This window comes from Rattus norvegicus, chromosome 1 (genome assembly GCF_036323735.1).
Source record: "Rattus norvegicus strain BN/NHsdMcwi chromosome 1, GRCr8, whole genome shotgun sequence".
NCBI classification, from domain to species: Eukaryota; Metazoa; Chordata; class Mammalia; order Rodentia; family Muridae; genus Rattus; species Rattus norvegicus.
In genome coordinates, this window is record NC_086019.1 from 92,819,215 (window position 1) to 92,835,000 (window position 15,786).

General features: G+C 47.8%; 1 protein-coding gene across 4 annotated transcripts in view; it reads right to left on the reverse strand.

Annotated features, from left to right (window-relative positions):
- Samd4b (sterile alpha motif domain containing 4B) overlaps positions 1 to 15,786 on the reverse strand; it is a 38,289-nt gene that overhangs the window by 2,260 nt on the left and 20,243 nt on the right. For all 4 annotated transcript variants that reach the window (NM_001107498.1, XM_063261540.1, XM_008759143.4 and 1 more), the window contains 10 exons: positions 11,897 to 12,367; positions 6,185 to 6,424; positions 5,732 to 5,841; positions 5,495 to 5,581; positions 4,620 to 4,938; positions 4,083 to 4,168; positions 3,592 to 3,710; positions 2,257 to 2,455; positions 2,011 to 2,134; positions 3 to 86 (listed from right to left, as the gene is read on the reverse strand). In NM_001107498.1, the coding sequence (NP_001100968.1) occupies positions 3 to 86; positions 2,011 to 2,134; positions 2,257 to 2,455; positions 3,592 to 3,710; positions 4,083 to 4,168; positions 4,620 to 4,938; positions 5,495 to 5,581; positions 5,732 to 5,841; positions 6,185 to 6,424; positions 11,897 to 12,367 (1,839 nt within the window). The remainder of the gene's footprint in view (positions 1 to 2; positions 87 to 2,010; positions 2,135 to 2,256; positions 2,456 to 3,591; positions 3,711 to 4,082; positions 4,169 to 4,619; positions 4,939 to 5,494; positions 5,582 to 5,731; positions 5,842 to 6,184; positions 6,425 to 11,896; positions 12,368 to 15,786) is intronic.

A 15,786-nucleotide genomic window follows, 5' to 3' on the forward strand; every position in this document is an offset into this window, starting at 1 on the left:
ACCACCCAAGGCGTGTTCTGTCATGCTCAGACACAGAGACTCCAGGGTAGGATTGATCTCCAGGTCAGGCCCAGGTACCGGGCAGTCTGAGTGGGAGAGAAGAGAATGGTGGTGGTGAGGGGAAGGCCAACCAGAATGGAAAGAGGGAAGGGCTGGGAGCCAAGATATTGCTGGCGTGGGTTTGGAGCCAAGAGATAAGGAGCTCAGAAAGCATGCACAAAAGGGGTGGACGATATAGTTGAGAAGAGACAAAGGCAGGCCTAGGGATGTCACAATGCAGACAGGGAGACAGACAAAGTAGGGTAGGGGTTGGGCAATGCAGAAAAGGCCAGACTTTTCAGAGAGAGGAAGTGATGTGAAGCCCAGGGAGTGTTCTTGGAGGCCACACATAGGCTTTGACTATTTTGAATAGGGACTCCAAGTTGCCTTGGGCAATCTGGGCAGACACTGGGAAGCTTCTTGCTGATTGATGGTCCACCCTCTATACTTGGTGGAAAAGCTAAGCTAAAGCCCTTGCTAAAGCCCTTGCTGTGCCTACTTGGACTTGTTCCCGCAGACAGGAAGCAATCCAAGCAGGCTGAACAGGTGGCACAAAACAGGACAGCAGCTATAGAGCCTGTCCTCAAAGTACTTCCCAAAGATCTCTGCTTTAGCACCTGCACTTTGAGAACTCAGGTACTGCACTGCTAGGTGTTTGACTCACCTCAGGACATCTGAGCTTTTGAGCTGTACTCCTAGGGTCTAGCTCCTATCTCAAGCCTCATTTTTCATCCCAGTCACCCTAACCTTGAGGTTAGGTCCCAGGGAGACCCATTTCTCTCAAAAACAAGCTTTGAACTTGAACACTATAGCTAAGGGGTAACTGGTGAGGTGAGAACATTTGAGCACCTTTCTCATGAGTATCAGGGAGGGCTCCATCCAACAAGTGTAGGAAGGCTGCCTAATGGACTGGCACACTGGTTAGAACAGTTCTCACCTTTTGCACCTCTGGCACACCCATTCACTCAACACCATTTTCTATCTATCTATCTATCTATCTATCTATCTATCTATCTATCTATCTATCTATCTATCTATCTATCTATCTATCTATCTCCTTATAGTGCACTAAGCCCCACCCTAAGATGAACAGACAGGAGATCTCTGGGACCACCCATGGAGGCCTGGAGTATTTCATCAATTCATTAACTCCACTTGGCTACGAAGTTTCTGGCTGCAAGAATTTATGTCACCTCCAAATCTAAGGTCTGTTCAGAGCAGCTCACTGAAGCCAGCTTCTTGTCACAGATGTATGTCATGCCTAGTCCAAGCATGCAGGAGTACAACACTCTACCTTGTCCAGTCAAGCAGGGACCCAGAGCTGGCATATTCTTTGATCTCTCAACCCTCCTGACCTCTGGCCTTCAGGGTGATGTGAGCAGAGGGGAGTGAGCCACTTCTACCACCCTTTCACCACAAAACCTCATTAAGAGGTGTTGTCATTGGTTTCAGTGGTCACCAGCCTCTGACGGAACACAGGTGTGCTGACAGGTTACAACTCTTCCACAAAACCTTCACTGACCCCTCAGATTTTAAACCCTTCTAAGTTTTAAGTGAGCCTATAAAGAGATAGTGCAGATCAATACCACACTTGAGATCATGGCATAGGGAAGGAAAGACATGTAAACAGAGGGGAGCTAAGATATTAGTGAAGGGGAGAAAGCCCTGATTAGACATACAAGGAAAATGCCTCTCTAAAGATGCAGGGAGATGCATCTCTCTCTCTCCTCCCTCCCTCCCCCTCCCCCTCCCCCTCCCTCTCCCTCTCCCTCTCCCTCTCCCTCTCTCTCTCTCTCTCTCTCTCTCTCTCTCTCTCTCTCTCTCTCTCTCTCTCTCTCTCTCTCTCGTGATAGTAGCCTGGAGAGACTTGCTGCAAATCCAGAGGGGAGAGTGGATGTGATATCCAGGAGAGCAGACAAAAGTCAACTAAGGATGTTGGCCAGGCTGAATGACAGAGGCAAGGCACCTCACCTGGAGGGAACATGAGAATAGCCTGGGGTGACGAGTGAACTGGGAGCGAGTGGGTGCGCTGCACAGAGCTGCGGCTCTGGCTGGGCATGCTGTTGCTGCCTCCAGGATTGGCAAACCACAGGTTCTACACAGGACAGGGGGAGAAAGTGTCAGGGTGAATAGGAGAGGCCCAGGCCCAAACATACATCCCAAGGTACTGCCACCTCAACCCCAGAAGCACCTGGACCGGGACAGCAGCCAGCTCACCTGTCGGCCCTGACCCCCAAGACTGGGGCTGGTTAGGGCATGTCGAGGAGAGACACCCCCAATGCCAGAAGGGCTCAGGAGGCCCATCCTGCCAGGTGGTAATGCCCGAGGAGGCATTGGGAACTGCCGCTGGGTCCGCCGGGCCACACCCATCCCCACAGAGCCAGCTATGGGGAGCGAGTTGGAGCCAAATGCCCAGCTGTCAGAGAGCAGAGCACAGGTTATTAGCTTAGGCAGGTCTGTATCTCCTGTCCTTCCCACAACTCCAGTGGGTAGGACAAAACAGCAATCTGTTCTGAGCAAAGATCCCTTGACCATGTCCTTGTATTCTGCATTTGTTTCCTCCTGACTCAAGGTAGAGAGGGGGAGTACAGTGAGGTCTCCTTGTACCCTTCAAAACAGTTCTTCAAATGTCACTTTTCAGTGAAGAAATGTGTAATCTGGTGTGAGAAGGGACCTCAGAGCCTTCTGTATACAGGTAAGGAGACAAAGGTACAGCAGCACAGTTTACTTGACAGACATGCTGGGTTTTTGTCACCTCAGCTTCCATGTGGTGCTGGGGACAGAAGCCAGGGCCTTATGCACGGTAGACAAGTTCTCGATACATGATGCCCCAGCCCTTGCACACTTGGACTGTTAATGGTTGGATCAGACTCGCTAGCTGACTTTCTTTGCTCTCTATTCCACAAGTCAGGCAACACTCCTTGTATCTTTCTCTCTGGGACAGAGAGCTGATAGAAAAGCATACGGTGGCTCAACAGAAAGTAAAGGTGCTTGCCATCAAGACTGACGACCTGAGTTGGACCCCTAGAACCCAGATGGGATAAGGAGAAAACTGACTCCTAAAAATTGTCCTTTGACCTTCACATGTGCACCATGGCATGGGTGTACTCACACACATAAGTGCTCAAAGTATTGTGTCTCGACCTTGCAGGCCCTCCCTCTAACAGCTGCAGAGCAATTTCATGGTTCTACCTACTTCTATGCCCTAAGGCATGTAAGCTAGAGCATGTAGCATAAAGCTGCCCACCTCCCTGAAAATCTGTTACAGCCAGAACCCCATTTTGTTCTCCAGATTCAAAAGCAAAAGCTCCTTCTTCTCTCCCTCCAAAGTCCCAGTGTGGCTGCCAATGGCCATGGTACATTTTCCCTAAAGAAGCCTCTCTGGACTGAAAGCCTGTTATCCCTCTTCAGGGCCCCATCCCTTAAATTCTTCTGAAGGGTAATCAAATGGCAGTGCCTCTCTACAAGTCCAGCTCTCTTTCCATGAACACGCAGTCACCCTTTTAGGTATCCACATGCCAACCCCGTCTGCCTAGGGAGCCGCCCACTTACCCCTTCTGCTGCCGGTAGCTCTGCATGTCCAGAGCAGCTTTGCGTGGGAATGTCCGGAGGAGTTTCAGCACTTGCTGCTTCCAGGACAGCAGCCGCTTCTTCTGTGTCTCTGTGAAAGCCTGGAAAGGGGGAAAGGAAGATGCTGGACACCGAGGACCACACTTATAGGTGGGTGCCTGGGAGAGACAGGCACACAGCGGTAACTGAGTATAGTCATCTTTCCCTGTGATCAAGAAGAGCAAGAGGCAAGAAACCCTGAGCCAGTAGGAGTGGTTTTTTGAGTTGGGAAACTTGAACAAATATTGGCACTAAGAGCAGGGATGAGCAGGTAGGAGATGGCCACTCCCCACAGGGTGTGTACAAAAGCTAAGAAGCGTTTGATGGCAATGCTGGAGAGAATGGGCTGGAACCTGGGCCCTGGTGCATCGGGTGAGCTCTGAGTGGGGTGGAATAGCCTCTTTCTCTCTTCGGAGCCCTAGCAAAGTTCCTACCTCATGAGTCAGGCACTTTTCGATGAGCTGGAGGTAACTGGTGATGTTCTCCTCGTCTGGTCGGGACACCAGCAGCTGGGTGCATACTGAGGAACATGGGAAAGGACAGAGCTTAGTTCCAACATACCCTCTGCCACATTGCAGCCTTCCCAGTACTACCTGGTGGGTACAGAGGGACAAGAAATGTGGGCTAGATGAGTCACAACTCCTTGGCTTAGAGGGCAACGACTAATACCATCGGCTCAGACAGGCCTGTTGGAAGAGACCTAGTCACACTACACGTCTCACCTACTCCCAAGGTTCACCTCTAGGGTTTTTAATAAGAAGCACTGCTCCCGGGGTTGGGGATTTAGCTCAGTGGCAGAGCGCTTGCCTAGCAAGTGCAAGGCCCTGGGTTCGGTCCCCAGCTCCGAAAAAAAAAAAGAAAAAAAGAAAAGAAGCACTGCTCCCCTTCTCCAATTTGGACTTGATCCCTGGTGCTTGGTTTTACCTCATGTTCTGCCTCAGGATTCTGGGCTAGACACTGGCTGCTCTTACCTTTGCCCATCACCCGTGTAAACTGGCTGGGGATGTCTCCGTCGGCGACGGGAGCTGGGGCTGGCTCACTGCTATCAGAGGGGGCTGGAGCTGGTGGAGGAGGATAGTTCTCTGCAGCTGGAGGGTCCTTGGCCTCAGTGCCCTTGTCTGATCCAGGGTGGGTGAGGGGAGGCTCAGCACCTGGCAGCAGCGGCTCCCCCCGACCCCCATCCTTGGCAGTAGGGGTAGCCTGAAGGACACTGTAGGCCTTGATAGGAGTGATGATGATCTGCTGCAGTTCCTGCAGAGCATTCCGCAGATTGCCACCTTCCAGCACATCCTACAAGGGAGGACGGAGCTAGGTCAGGCACAGATCCCAAGGTGATGAGGCTCAGAGAAGCCTACATGGTATGCAAGGTTCTAGCACAGAGGGCAGAAGAGCAGCTCTGGCTCATCAGCCAGAGAAGACTCCCTTTTCCCTCCAGGGTAGAAGCAGAGTGTCTAAGACATTTAAAGAGAAGGAAAAACCCAAAGGAGGAAGCAAGGAAAAGAGAAGAAAGATAAATGGAAGCAGACTCAGGACTGAGTGGAGAAGAAAGTCAATGAAGACATTCCTTACACACCTGCAACTCATCCACAAACTCACCCACTCAGGTCTACTGGTAAAAGATGGAGACATTCTGGGATCACAGACCAGGACAGGGAGGGAAAACAGGGAGAGAGGGTGGGAGGGAGCCTCTCAGGCAGCAGCAAGTGAGCCCTTTAATGACAACTTGTTCAAGGTCTCTAGAATCCAGATGTCCATGGCTGGGGCCATAGGTCAGATTGTAGCTACTAGCAAGACTGATACTTGTCCATACCACGGGGTCCTGGAGATGAGGATACCAGGTCCTCACCTTCTCTAGGGACTTGAGGACGCTCTGTCTCTCACGCAGCTTCTGGATGCTCAGGGCTATCTTGTGCCGGGCACCTTTGGTGACATTCTATGATGAAGACAGAAGGAGACAGGAAGCTGAAAACAGTTATGGTACATAGGGTAACCCAACAGAGACCAGGAACAGAAGAGGCTTGATGACAGGAACAGCACCCATTTGCGCTGGTCCAACACCTGCCCAGTGGTCTTTTAGATTTACCTGCGACTCTAGGTGCTGCTCAGTTAGGGTCATCATCTCTTCATAGCTCATCTGTGAAAACAGAGCAGCATACTTGTGCAAGCGGAGGCTCTTGAGCCACGAGGGTACATCTGTGGAAAAGGAGGGAAGGTAGGTCAGGAGATGGAGAGCGGTGACCAGAGGGGGGTTGTGGGCAGAAGTCAGGTATAAGCCACCAGTACCTTTGGACTACCTAAACTACCGTGGGTTGGAGCCAGAATCTGCTTTTTAGATGATGCCTGATCTACTGAGTGGCCAGGATGGGCTCCATGCTTTATCTCATCTGTCAATTATCTGAGCTCTGGCTGGCTGTGAGGGTTATCTATTACCTTCAAACCTGTCCCCTCCCTGAGGTAGCAGCTACAGGCAATTTTCTGTCCTTCTGGCCCAGCCCAAGCCCCGGAGAAGGGTTTCTGGCACTGTCCTCAGAAGCACCTTTCATCCCGCTGCCATCCTCCTGGAACGTGTTCCGGCTGGAGCCCTGCTCCTCCGTCTGCTCACTGCCAGAGGAAGCCACACTGCTCTGCGGTGAGAGGGGTGCGTGGTCGGGCGTGGTGAAAGCAGCCCGGGCCCCAAGCTCCTCTGGACTCGGCCACTCACCAGGGGCCTGAGGGCTCGTGGGGATGAGTGACATGGAGCGCTTCAGTGGGCTAGGGTGGATTTGGCAGGGGAGACCTGGCCAGAGAAGGAAAAGCAAGAGGTCAAGTTGAAAGATCTGAGCATAAAAAAAGACCATGGCCTGATCAATCCTTATAATCCTTGAAAGGGAAGGAAGGAGCCAAGGGACTTCAAGGGGAACTGTCTACAGATATTGTTCAGCCTCCCACCCAAACACCCAGCTTCCAAGCATGATGCCAGGGGTCCATGGACTTGCCCCACTCCTGTATTCATACTCATCCAAGCCCCAGCAGCTGTGGCTGGAATTCTTTTCATGCCTAACTAGTCTTCCCTTCATTCCTGCCACTTACAGCCTCTTTGCCTTACAGCAGCCGTGCTGATGGCTTTTAGAGGCGGGGCTTTTTGACACTGGTTCACTTTGTGTTCTGTAATTACAGGCATGTGCCACCACATTTAACTAAACAACACTTTCAAATGTGCAAATTCCGTCTGTTTTTAGATCCTGGTGGCTTCCTTCACAATGATAAAAAAATCCAAACTCTTCTATACACCTGATAGCCCTGGCCCCTAGTTAACTCTGATCTCTCATCTCCTTCAGACCAGTCCTTGGTTCAAGACCATTCTAATCCTCATTTCTCTGGAACCAACCCACTCCTCTTTTGAGATGTTCTCTCAAAGCATTCTTGTGCTTCTGTCTTTTAAAGGCTGAGATTAAAGATATATGCGACCACCCTGGCTCTGAACACCAAATGCTTGCTCCTGGTTCACTCAAGTTTACACCAAAGGACTTTGGCACCTGCTCTATTAATGGCTGATGCTGATCATAGGTGCCACAGTAGAGAGAGAAGTTCACCAAGATGCTAAGTCTTCATTTTCTGAAGGAACAGAGGCATTTAGTCTTCTTGGAAAAGACTGACATCCTGACTAGCTTACTCCGGTTACTTCTACTCAATCATTACACAAAACTAATTGGGGCTGGGAAAGGTTCCAACTACCAAAGTTATCTTGCCCTTGCTGCCCAAGCAGACAAACTACACAAATCTTTGATTATGGCTATCCATAATCAAAAGTAAGAATTCCAAGTTTGCCAGGAGTATCTTAGGATCAAGGTTTGCATAGCTGCAAGTTCTCATTGTAATACCAAATGCAGACTTTTCAGGGAGACATCTCTTCAAGGTTAAGTCTCAAAACAACTTCTCAGCCTCTACTCATTAACCCAAACATAGTAAAGGCTTTGCTGAAACGTTTCACTCAAAGCCAGACACAAAGGCTTCACTTTACATATCACTACACTATACTTCTTCTTTTTTTTTTTGTTTTTTTTTCGGAGCTGGGGACCGAACCCAGGGCCTTGCGCTTCCTAGGCAAGCGCTCTACCACTGAGCTAAATTCCCCAACCCCTACACTATACTTCTTTGTTGCTTTCTTTTTTAACAAGACTTATTTATTTATTATATATGAGTACACTGTCGCTGTCTCAGACACACCAGAAGAGGGCATCAGATCCCATTACAGATGGCTATGAGCCACCAGGTGGTTGCTGGGAATTGAACTGAACCTCTGGAAGAGCAGTCGGTGCTCTTAACCATTGAGACATCTCTCTAGCCCAAACACTGTATTTCTTTACCTTCTTCTTGTCTCTTTTTCTATGGTAGTGAAGACAGAAAGAACCCAGGATCTCCTGTATACTAGACAAATACTCTACCTCTGAACCCAGTCCCATATTCTCAACTCACCAATCTTAGTGGTTGGCAGTCTCAAGCCTCAGTTAACTGTTACCTCCAAGGCGTACATTAGGTCTTCTACCTTGTCAATGCCCTTTACTCCACCATTCCAGTTATTCCCCATCTTTCTTTTAACACCAATCACAAGCTAGATGCTCGTGCTTATTTAACTAAACCTCTTTGCTCTGCTGTGAAGCAGAGACCTACATACTACATTATCATGTTTTCAGCAATCACAGGGGGATGGCCCAGGAAGTTGCTTCCTTAGTACTTACAAATAAGCCAACGAAGTGCGTTGAGTCCCTTGTTACTTTTGGGGGGAAGAAAGATCTTGAGGCAGGGTACTGCTATGGTATGGTGTCCTGGCACTCACTATATAGCCCAGGTTGACCTCAAACTCATGATCTCCTGCTTTAGCCTCCCAAGTGTTGGGATAGGTATACACCATCATTCCTAGCAAATGAACTGCTTCTTTAACATCTGTGACTAGGATTCATGTGTCCATTTTTTCCTGGACTGAATCCAAACTGACCACCTAAGAGGCCTGTAACTCATGGTGAAGTCAATACCCTCTTCCCCAGTTCACAGTCTGTCTATTCCATTTCTGGGGTAAGCAAAGGGCTCCAAGTTGGTTCTCTAGGTAAGGCAGTAAACACCCAGACCTTGCTGCGGCCTTTTCCCCCGTCCTATCACTGCTTCAACATTCCTTTCCAGAGACTGCTTCTGCCTCTGCATCATATTCAAGCACCTCCTTATGGCCCCTGAAAGCCAGGCACTCGTTCCTCTCTGTGCTAACCAGTCTCTTGTACTGGTTTGTGGGTTTATGAAGGACAGCAACATGGCCTAATCATTTTTGCACCTCAGGCTCAGGGCAGTATACATCACACAGAAACCTTCCAACTGTGTTTCATAAAGAACAAATGAGCGCTAAGAGGGCCTGTGAGCTCAACACAGGGAATCCAGAAGTTCCCGTGGCAGCCTAGAGAGAAAAAGAGAAAGCCAAAAAGCCTGGTTAGGTTGAGGACAAGGCCCAGGAAGCTGAACTCCGTTGCCCCAGTTCCCACAGGGAAGAGAGAGGAGGAAGAGAAAGAGTACAGGCCTTGTTCTGATGGTGAGGCTGAGGTCCCCTGTCAGTGTTCAGTGACACCCTAGCCAGGAGGCCACCCTAGTACAGGTCCCAAAGCACATCCCATTACTATCTGTGACTATATTAAAGCTCCTAGCCAGAGTGTTATCCAAGAGAGAGGATTCTGACTGACGCCCTGCACACTGCTAGGGTCGGGCTCTACTATTACCCAGGATCCTACTGAGTTCTCTACTCAAGGTTCCTTCCAAGTTTCTGGACACTGTGGACTCTGGCTTCTGCCCCTCTTGGAAGAAGATGGCACTCTGGGCCCCAAGGCTGGAAAACCATCAATACAGGCCTTTGTGCCTATCTTCGTGTGCTTGGATACCTCCGTTCTCCCTTTTTAGCCAAGAAGTGGGCTGGTGAGTCTGAGAGGGCAGGAAATTACCCCGACTAGAATGACCATGCAGTTCCTGAGGAACCTGGGGTGGAGGCTGGCCACTGCCTGAGGATTATAAAAACAGGAATGTCGGCTGCAGATCCACGGCCTTGTACTCTCCAAGAAATCCTGGTCTGTCCTTGGCAGTACACCCAAACTCACCCTGCCTGCCCTCCCAGGCCAATCTTTGCTTCCCACTCAAAAATATTTTAATTGTTTCCTGCTTCCTGCAACTGTCTGATGTCCAAATGTTTCATTTTATCCTTCAAAGCCCCAAATTGTACCCCTAAGATGTGAGTTCAAATCTTAACTCTACTAACTCTAAAATCGGTGCTCTTGGATAGGAGACTGTCTCTTTGTCTGTATGAAGTCCTCATTGGGTGCAAGTTAAGCCTAGCATGCACTAATATGATCCATCACTCACAGAATATATAGGCCTGCACACTGACCCTTACTGGACACCATCATGCCTTTTAATCATGCTGTGCCTGCCAAATGGCATGGCTCTTTCTTTTCTCTTTTGCTCCAGAATGAACTAAGTCATAACAACCATTGTTAATATAACCTCCAAACCTGGTATAGGAAGTGTGGTACTCCAAAACCAGAAAACAAATCCAAAGTAATTGGGGTTGCTAGAGTTCCCTGGAAATGCCCTATCTTCCCTGGCCTACTTTAACCACAGCCTGCTGAAAGGCCACCTATGGCTAATTTTGAGCATTCACCTTCAATCAAGTCATGCTACTCATTATGACTTAGAAAAGCCAATGTCTTACACTGCTCATCTCAGCTAACATTTCAAAAAGGCACCTCAATACCAACTCCTATTTTACCCAGCCTCTGGGCTTAGCTGGTCAGGACAACATTAGTCAGAGGTGACTCTGGCTCAGACTGCTCAGGCCTGAACCTTGCCAGTTCTACGATTTGTTTTATGTGATATCTCAACTATGTGGTTTCAGTTGAGTTCTAAGTCCTCATCTGTGAAATGGACCTAATGGTCTAAGAGGCTTAACTGAGACTGTATCTGTAATAGTACAGCAGTGAGCCTTGGCACTAATGCTCAGCTATATCAAATTACAGACATACTTCTCATGGTGGAACCTAAGACCAGAGACAAAAATCCCGAGTGAGCTAAAGAGAACTCAGAAATCCTTAGCAGCCAGTCAGGTATCAGAAACGTTGACGGGGAGTGCTGGAGAGACAGATACCTCAGTGGTTAAGAGCCCTCGTTGCTCTCGCAGAAAACTTGGGTTCAGAACCCACATGGTAGTTCACAATCACCTGCCACCTTCCTGACCCCCACTTTTTTTTTTCAAGACAGGGTTTCTCTGTGTAGCCCTGGCTGTCCTGGAACTCACTCTGTAGACCAGGCTGGCCTCAAACACAGAGATCTGGCTGCCTCTGCCTCCCAAGTGTGTGCACCACACATCTGGCCTACCTGCCACTATTGTTCCAGGGGATTCTAAAACCTCTTTTGGCCCCTATGGGCAATGCATGCAAGTGGTACAGACAAGTTTGCAAAATATCCACCCACACATTAAATAAAATGCCAAGAGGGTCATGGGGCCTCATGGACAGGTATGGCAATGCAGCTTTTTCTCAGGCTGTCACTGGGAATATAGCCTGTGAAGCACCAGATACCTGGACTTTTCAAGAGAAGCTAGAAATTCAATTCTTAAAACTTTGTATAATAAATTTAGAAACAAATCAAGAGCATAAGAGATGGCTCAGTGGTTAAGAGCACTGGCTACTCTGAAATTAGAGGACCTGGGTTCAATTCCCAGCAGCCATATGGCAGCTCACAACTGTCCGTATCATTAACTCCAGTTCCAGGGGATCCGAGACCCTCTTCAGGCCTGTAAGGGCAACAACCAAACAAACGGTAAACTGGCATACCTAGAAGAAAAACACCCATTTTTTTTTTTTTTTTTTTATAAAATAAAAATTAAAAAGGAAGCTGGGCATAGTGGTACACAGCTTTTAATCCCAGAACTCAGGAGGCTGAGACAGGAAGATCTCTGAGTTTGAGGCTAGCCCAAACTAGAGTGAGTGCCAGGATATCCAGGGCTATACAGAGAAACCCCGTCCTGAAAAAATTAAACAAGCAAACTCAAATGTGAGTTCCTAAGACACAACCACAGGTCAGATTTAGCTCTAAGAAGGTCAGTTCACAATCTCTGCACTGCCTCTCATATAAAGCTGAGGCCAAGAGGTGTGATGGGATTTGCCAAGACCACAGAGCAAGAGAAGACAGCTCAGTTTATTTTCAAATAGATATGGCCACCTAGGAAGATGGCCCTTACCTGTGTTTGCATTGCTCCCAATACTGTTGATGGCCGGCGGCACAGAGCTGGATGGGTGGAAGGGTACGTGTCCGTTTTCCCGGGGTGGCTTGTCCTGCCAGCCTGACCCTGCCTCTCCAGGGGCCAGCTCTGCAGGTCCGCCCCATTCATCTGAGCCCTGGCGTGAATGGTAGGAGGGCTCTGGCCGAGTGCGGAAACCACTAGCTAGCCGCTCTTCTAGGTGGCTCAGCCAGAGGGCTAGTGCATTGCGGTCCTCCAGCGTGGTGGCTGGGTGGATGAGGGCATACGAGAGGAGCTGGCGGCTCTCTTCAATGAAGGCATTGCTCTCGATGGAGTAGGCCAGCACTTTCTGCAGCAGTCTCATGTACTCAGACTTGGCCTCTGTGTTGCCTGGCTGGAGCAGGGGCAGATGGGACAGCAGGAGGGACACCACCTTCTCTTTGGACTCCTGTTGCCACTGGCTGACGATGGCTACAGTGGGAATAAGAAAGAACATAAGGTGCATGAGTAGACACTATCAGAAACCCAAAGCCCCATGGTTTCTCCCTCATCTCTAGTCTTCTCTACTTTTCCCATTTGTTACCCATGGCCATGTCCCTCACAGAGCTAAGACCAAGCACATGTTCCCACTTCTGAAGTCATTCTTGCTAGTTCTAGTTTTATCACTTCTGTCCTCAAAACCCTGCAGTAACCTCCAGTCCAGTCAGTTATGTGGAAGTCCTCTTACAACATGAAGGCCTGTTTCTTTGCTGTAGCTACCTGCCTATGGCCATCATCAATACTTCCCTCTCCTCATCAAATAACCTCTTGCCTAAAGGGAGAAGGTGCTGGAATTCAAGTTAAAGGTTTGTTCTCTGGCATAAGATGGTATAGATTCTTCACCAGTTAGACTTCAGGTAAGTCACCTTAAATGTCATTGAATACTGATTTCTTTGTTTGCTTTTGGAGGCAGATTCTTGCTATATAGCTCAGGGTCGCCTTAAACCTTCTCCCAAAATACCTGTAAAACTCGAGAGGAAATTATAGCACCTGATTCACAGTATTGGCCTCAGACTCAATGAGCTAGTAAGAAAAGTAGAGTGGAGCTGGTGAGTTGGCCCATCGGGTAAAGAAAGGCACTTGTGGGGCTGGAGAGATGGCTCAGCGGTTAAGAGCACTGACTGCTCTTCCAGAGGTCCTGAGTTCAAATCCCAGCAACCACATGGTGGCTCACAACCATCTGTAATGGAATCTGATGCCTTCTTCTGGTGTGTCTGAAGACAGCTACAGTGTACTCATCTATAATAAATAAATAAATCTTAAAAAAAAAAAAAAAGGCACTTGTTCCTGAGTGTGACAAGCTGAATTTGATTTCTGGGCAGTATACTCTGCAAAACACCAGCTCCCTATAAATTGTCTTCTGACATACTGCTATGGCTTACAACCATCTTTCAAATGAATGAAGGAGCAAAAGCTAAAAATAATGGATTATGGCTTGGAATAAAAAAGTATAAACAGTTGCTGCAGTTTTCTAAACTGGTTTCTCTGCCTCCAATCTGTCCCATCCATATTGGTGGTTTTATCTTTCTAAACCACACTCAAGTTTCTGACCAGAAGTTTACTATGGCAGCCTGCACCCAGACTCAAATCTAAGAACTCACAGTACAACAGCAACTTCATTTCTATGCCACTGCACCCTCCCCAAAAAGAACCCCATCATCAGACACTGACTCAGCATGAGTGAACCACCCCATCTTCCTTGGGGCTCACTACACTGTATTCATTCAAGTTCCCACAGTGAGGCTGAGATTCAAGGGTTTTTCCTAGCCAAATACTAAGTTATTAGTCCTGTCTTCCTCTTCACCCTTAGAATTGTGAACTGAGCCTGAGGTCTTGAATGCATTCAAGAAACACAACCACTGACCAATGCCCTCGGCCTTCTTTTTACTTTGTATTTTAAGATAGGGCCTCACTAAAAGTGGCCCAGGCCAGCCATGAACTCATTCTGTAATCCAGAGAGGCAATGAAGTGGTGGTCTTTTTGCCTCAGTATACTAACTAGCTGCCATTTCAAGCCTGAACCACTAGACCCAAATTGATTGTGTACGGATATGTCCATGTGTGTCCATGTCTATGTCTCACAGTCCACTCATGGAGGTCACAACTTATAAGAGCCAATTCTCCCCAAACACCATGTGGGTCCCAGGCATCCAATTTAGGATGTCAGGCTCACCTGCAATCTGAGCCATCTGCCAGCCCAGCTTGGTTATTTTAACAAGGCACACAAAAGCAATATGGAATACTTCATTAATTTGAGCATCATTTCTACACAAAACTCATGTTAATTTTCTTTATACTTTTACAATTTTAGTATATGTGCTGTTAAAGGCGAGCTGTAAACTCCACATTGTTTTTTCTTTTCTTTGACATAGGGTTTTACTAGGTATCTCAGACTGGCTCTAAACTCTAAATTCTCACCTCAGCTTCCTAAGTGCTCTACTGTATTAAGCTTCAGCTCTACTATATCAAGAGAACTCAGAATCACTCCTACTCAGCGCAGCTATTAGGAACTAAGTGGGATTCAGTTTAAGGCCAGTCCTCTGGGAACACTGTTTTTACTTTTTAATTATTAGTATTGTGATCAGTATACTTTATGGTGGTTTCTTCATTTTCAACAATATACAAAGATTCTAAAGATACAATATACAAAGATTCTAAAGATATCATTGGGAAACAGAATGATATTAGACCTCAGAAACCTAGATACAGCCATGCCTGATGATGAAAGCCTATAATCCCTATTCAAGTTCAAGGCCTGCAGGAGCTACAGGATAAGTTCAAAGGCAGTCTTAGCAAGAGCATATCTCAAAGGAAGAGAGAGAGAAAGGGAAGAGGGATGAGAGGGAGTATACCCTGGGGATCCAGCTCAGTGGTAAAGTGCACACATCTAATATATATGTGTCTGCAGTCACATGACTACATGTGTGCAAAGTGGAGACATAGAAACTTGCAATTGCTCCCTGTACCTTTTGTCTTAATTCTGTAGCATGGAATTCACATTAGTTTCTAATTCTACTTAAATCTGTAGCTTTGGGAATGAATCACACAACTCAGAACTCCTGGGGCCTGACCTGAAAGTCTGTTCTGTTTTTTTATAGAGCCCCTGTTAGAGTGCCAGGAAATTCATCCACTCAAAGCCATCAACTCACTTTATGACCACAGCACCAGCTCAAGAGTAATAGAACTAGCAGTACTGCAAGCACTTCTCATGAGGCCAGCAGTGATGGCTGAAACTTCCTGAGCACATACTAAGTATGTGCTGTCCAACTTTAGCTTAACCATTTTATTACTTCTACATACAAGTAAGACTTGGGAAAGTGAAGTAACAGAACTAGCAAGTGACAAAGCTGAGATGAAGTGACAGAACTAGCAAGTGACAAAGCTGAGACCTAAGTTGGGTGTCCTGCTTTGACAACTGGGAAAAACTTTCTCCATGACTTTCTACTTTTGTTTTATTTTATGTGTATAGGTGTCTGTCTGCATGTGTGTCTGTGTCCTACGTGCATGTAATGCCTGTACAGGCCAGAAGAGGGTGTCAGATCCCCAGGTACTGGAAGTCAGACAATTGTGAGCCAACATGTGGGTGCTGCGAATGGGCTTGAGCCTCTGGGAAAGCAGTCAGTGCTTACTGAGTCATCCCTCCAGCCTTCACTGTAATTTTCCAACTTCCGGTCTTTCAGTCTTGACTCTTCTCACATTGTACCTGCCACTCAAAGCCAGGAAACTGCCTCCCTCATCTATCTTCATCTGAACCAGCACATTTGTCCACAGAGCTCTTCCTCCAACCAACACGGCATTTAATTTTTTTTTTTCCTGGAGCTGAGGACAGAACCCAGAGCCTTGCAAGAGCTC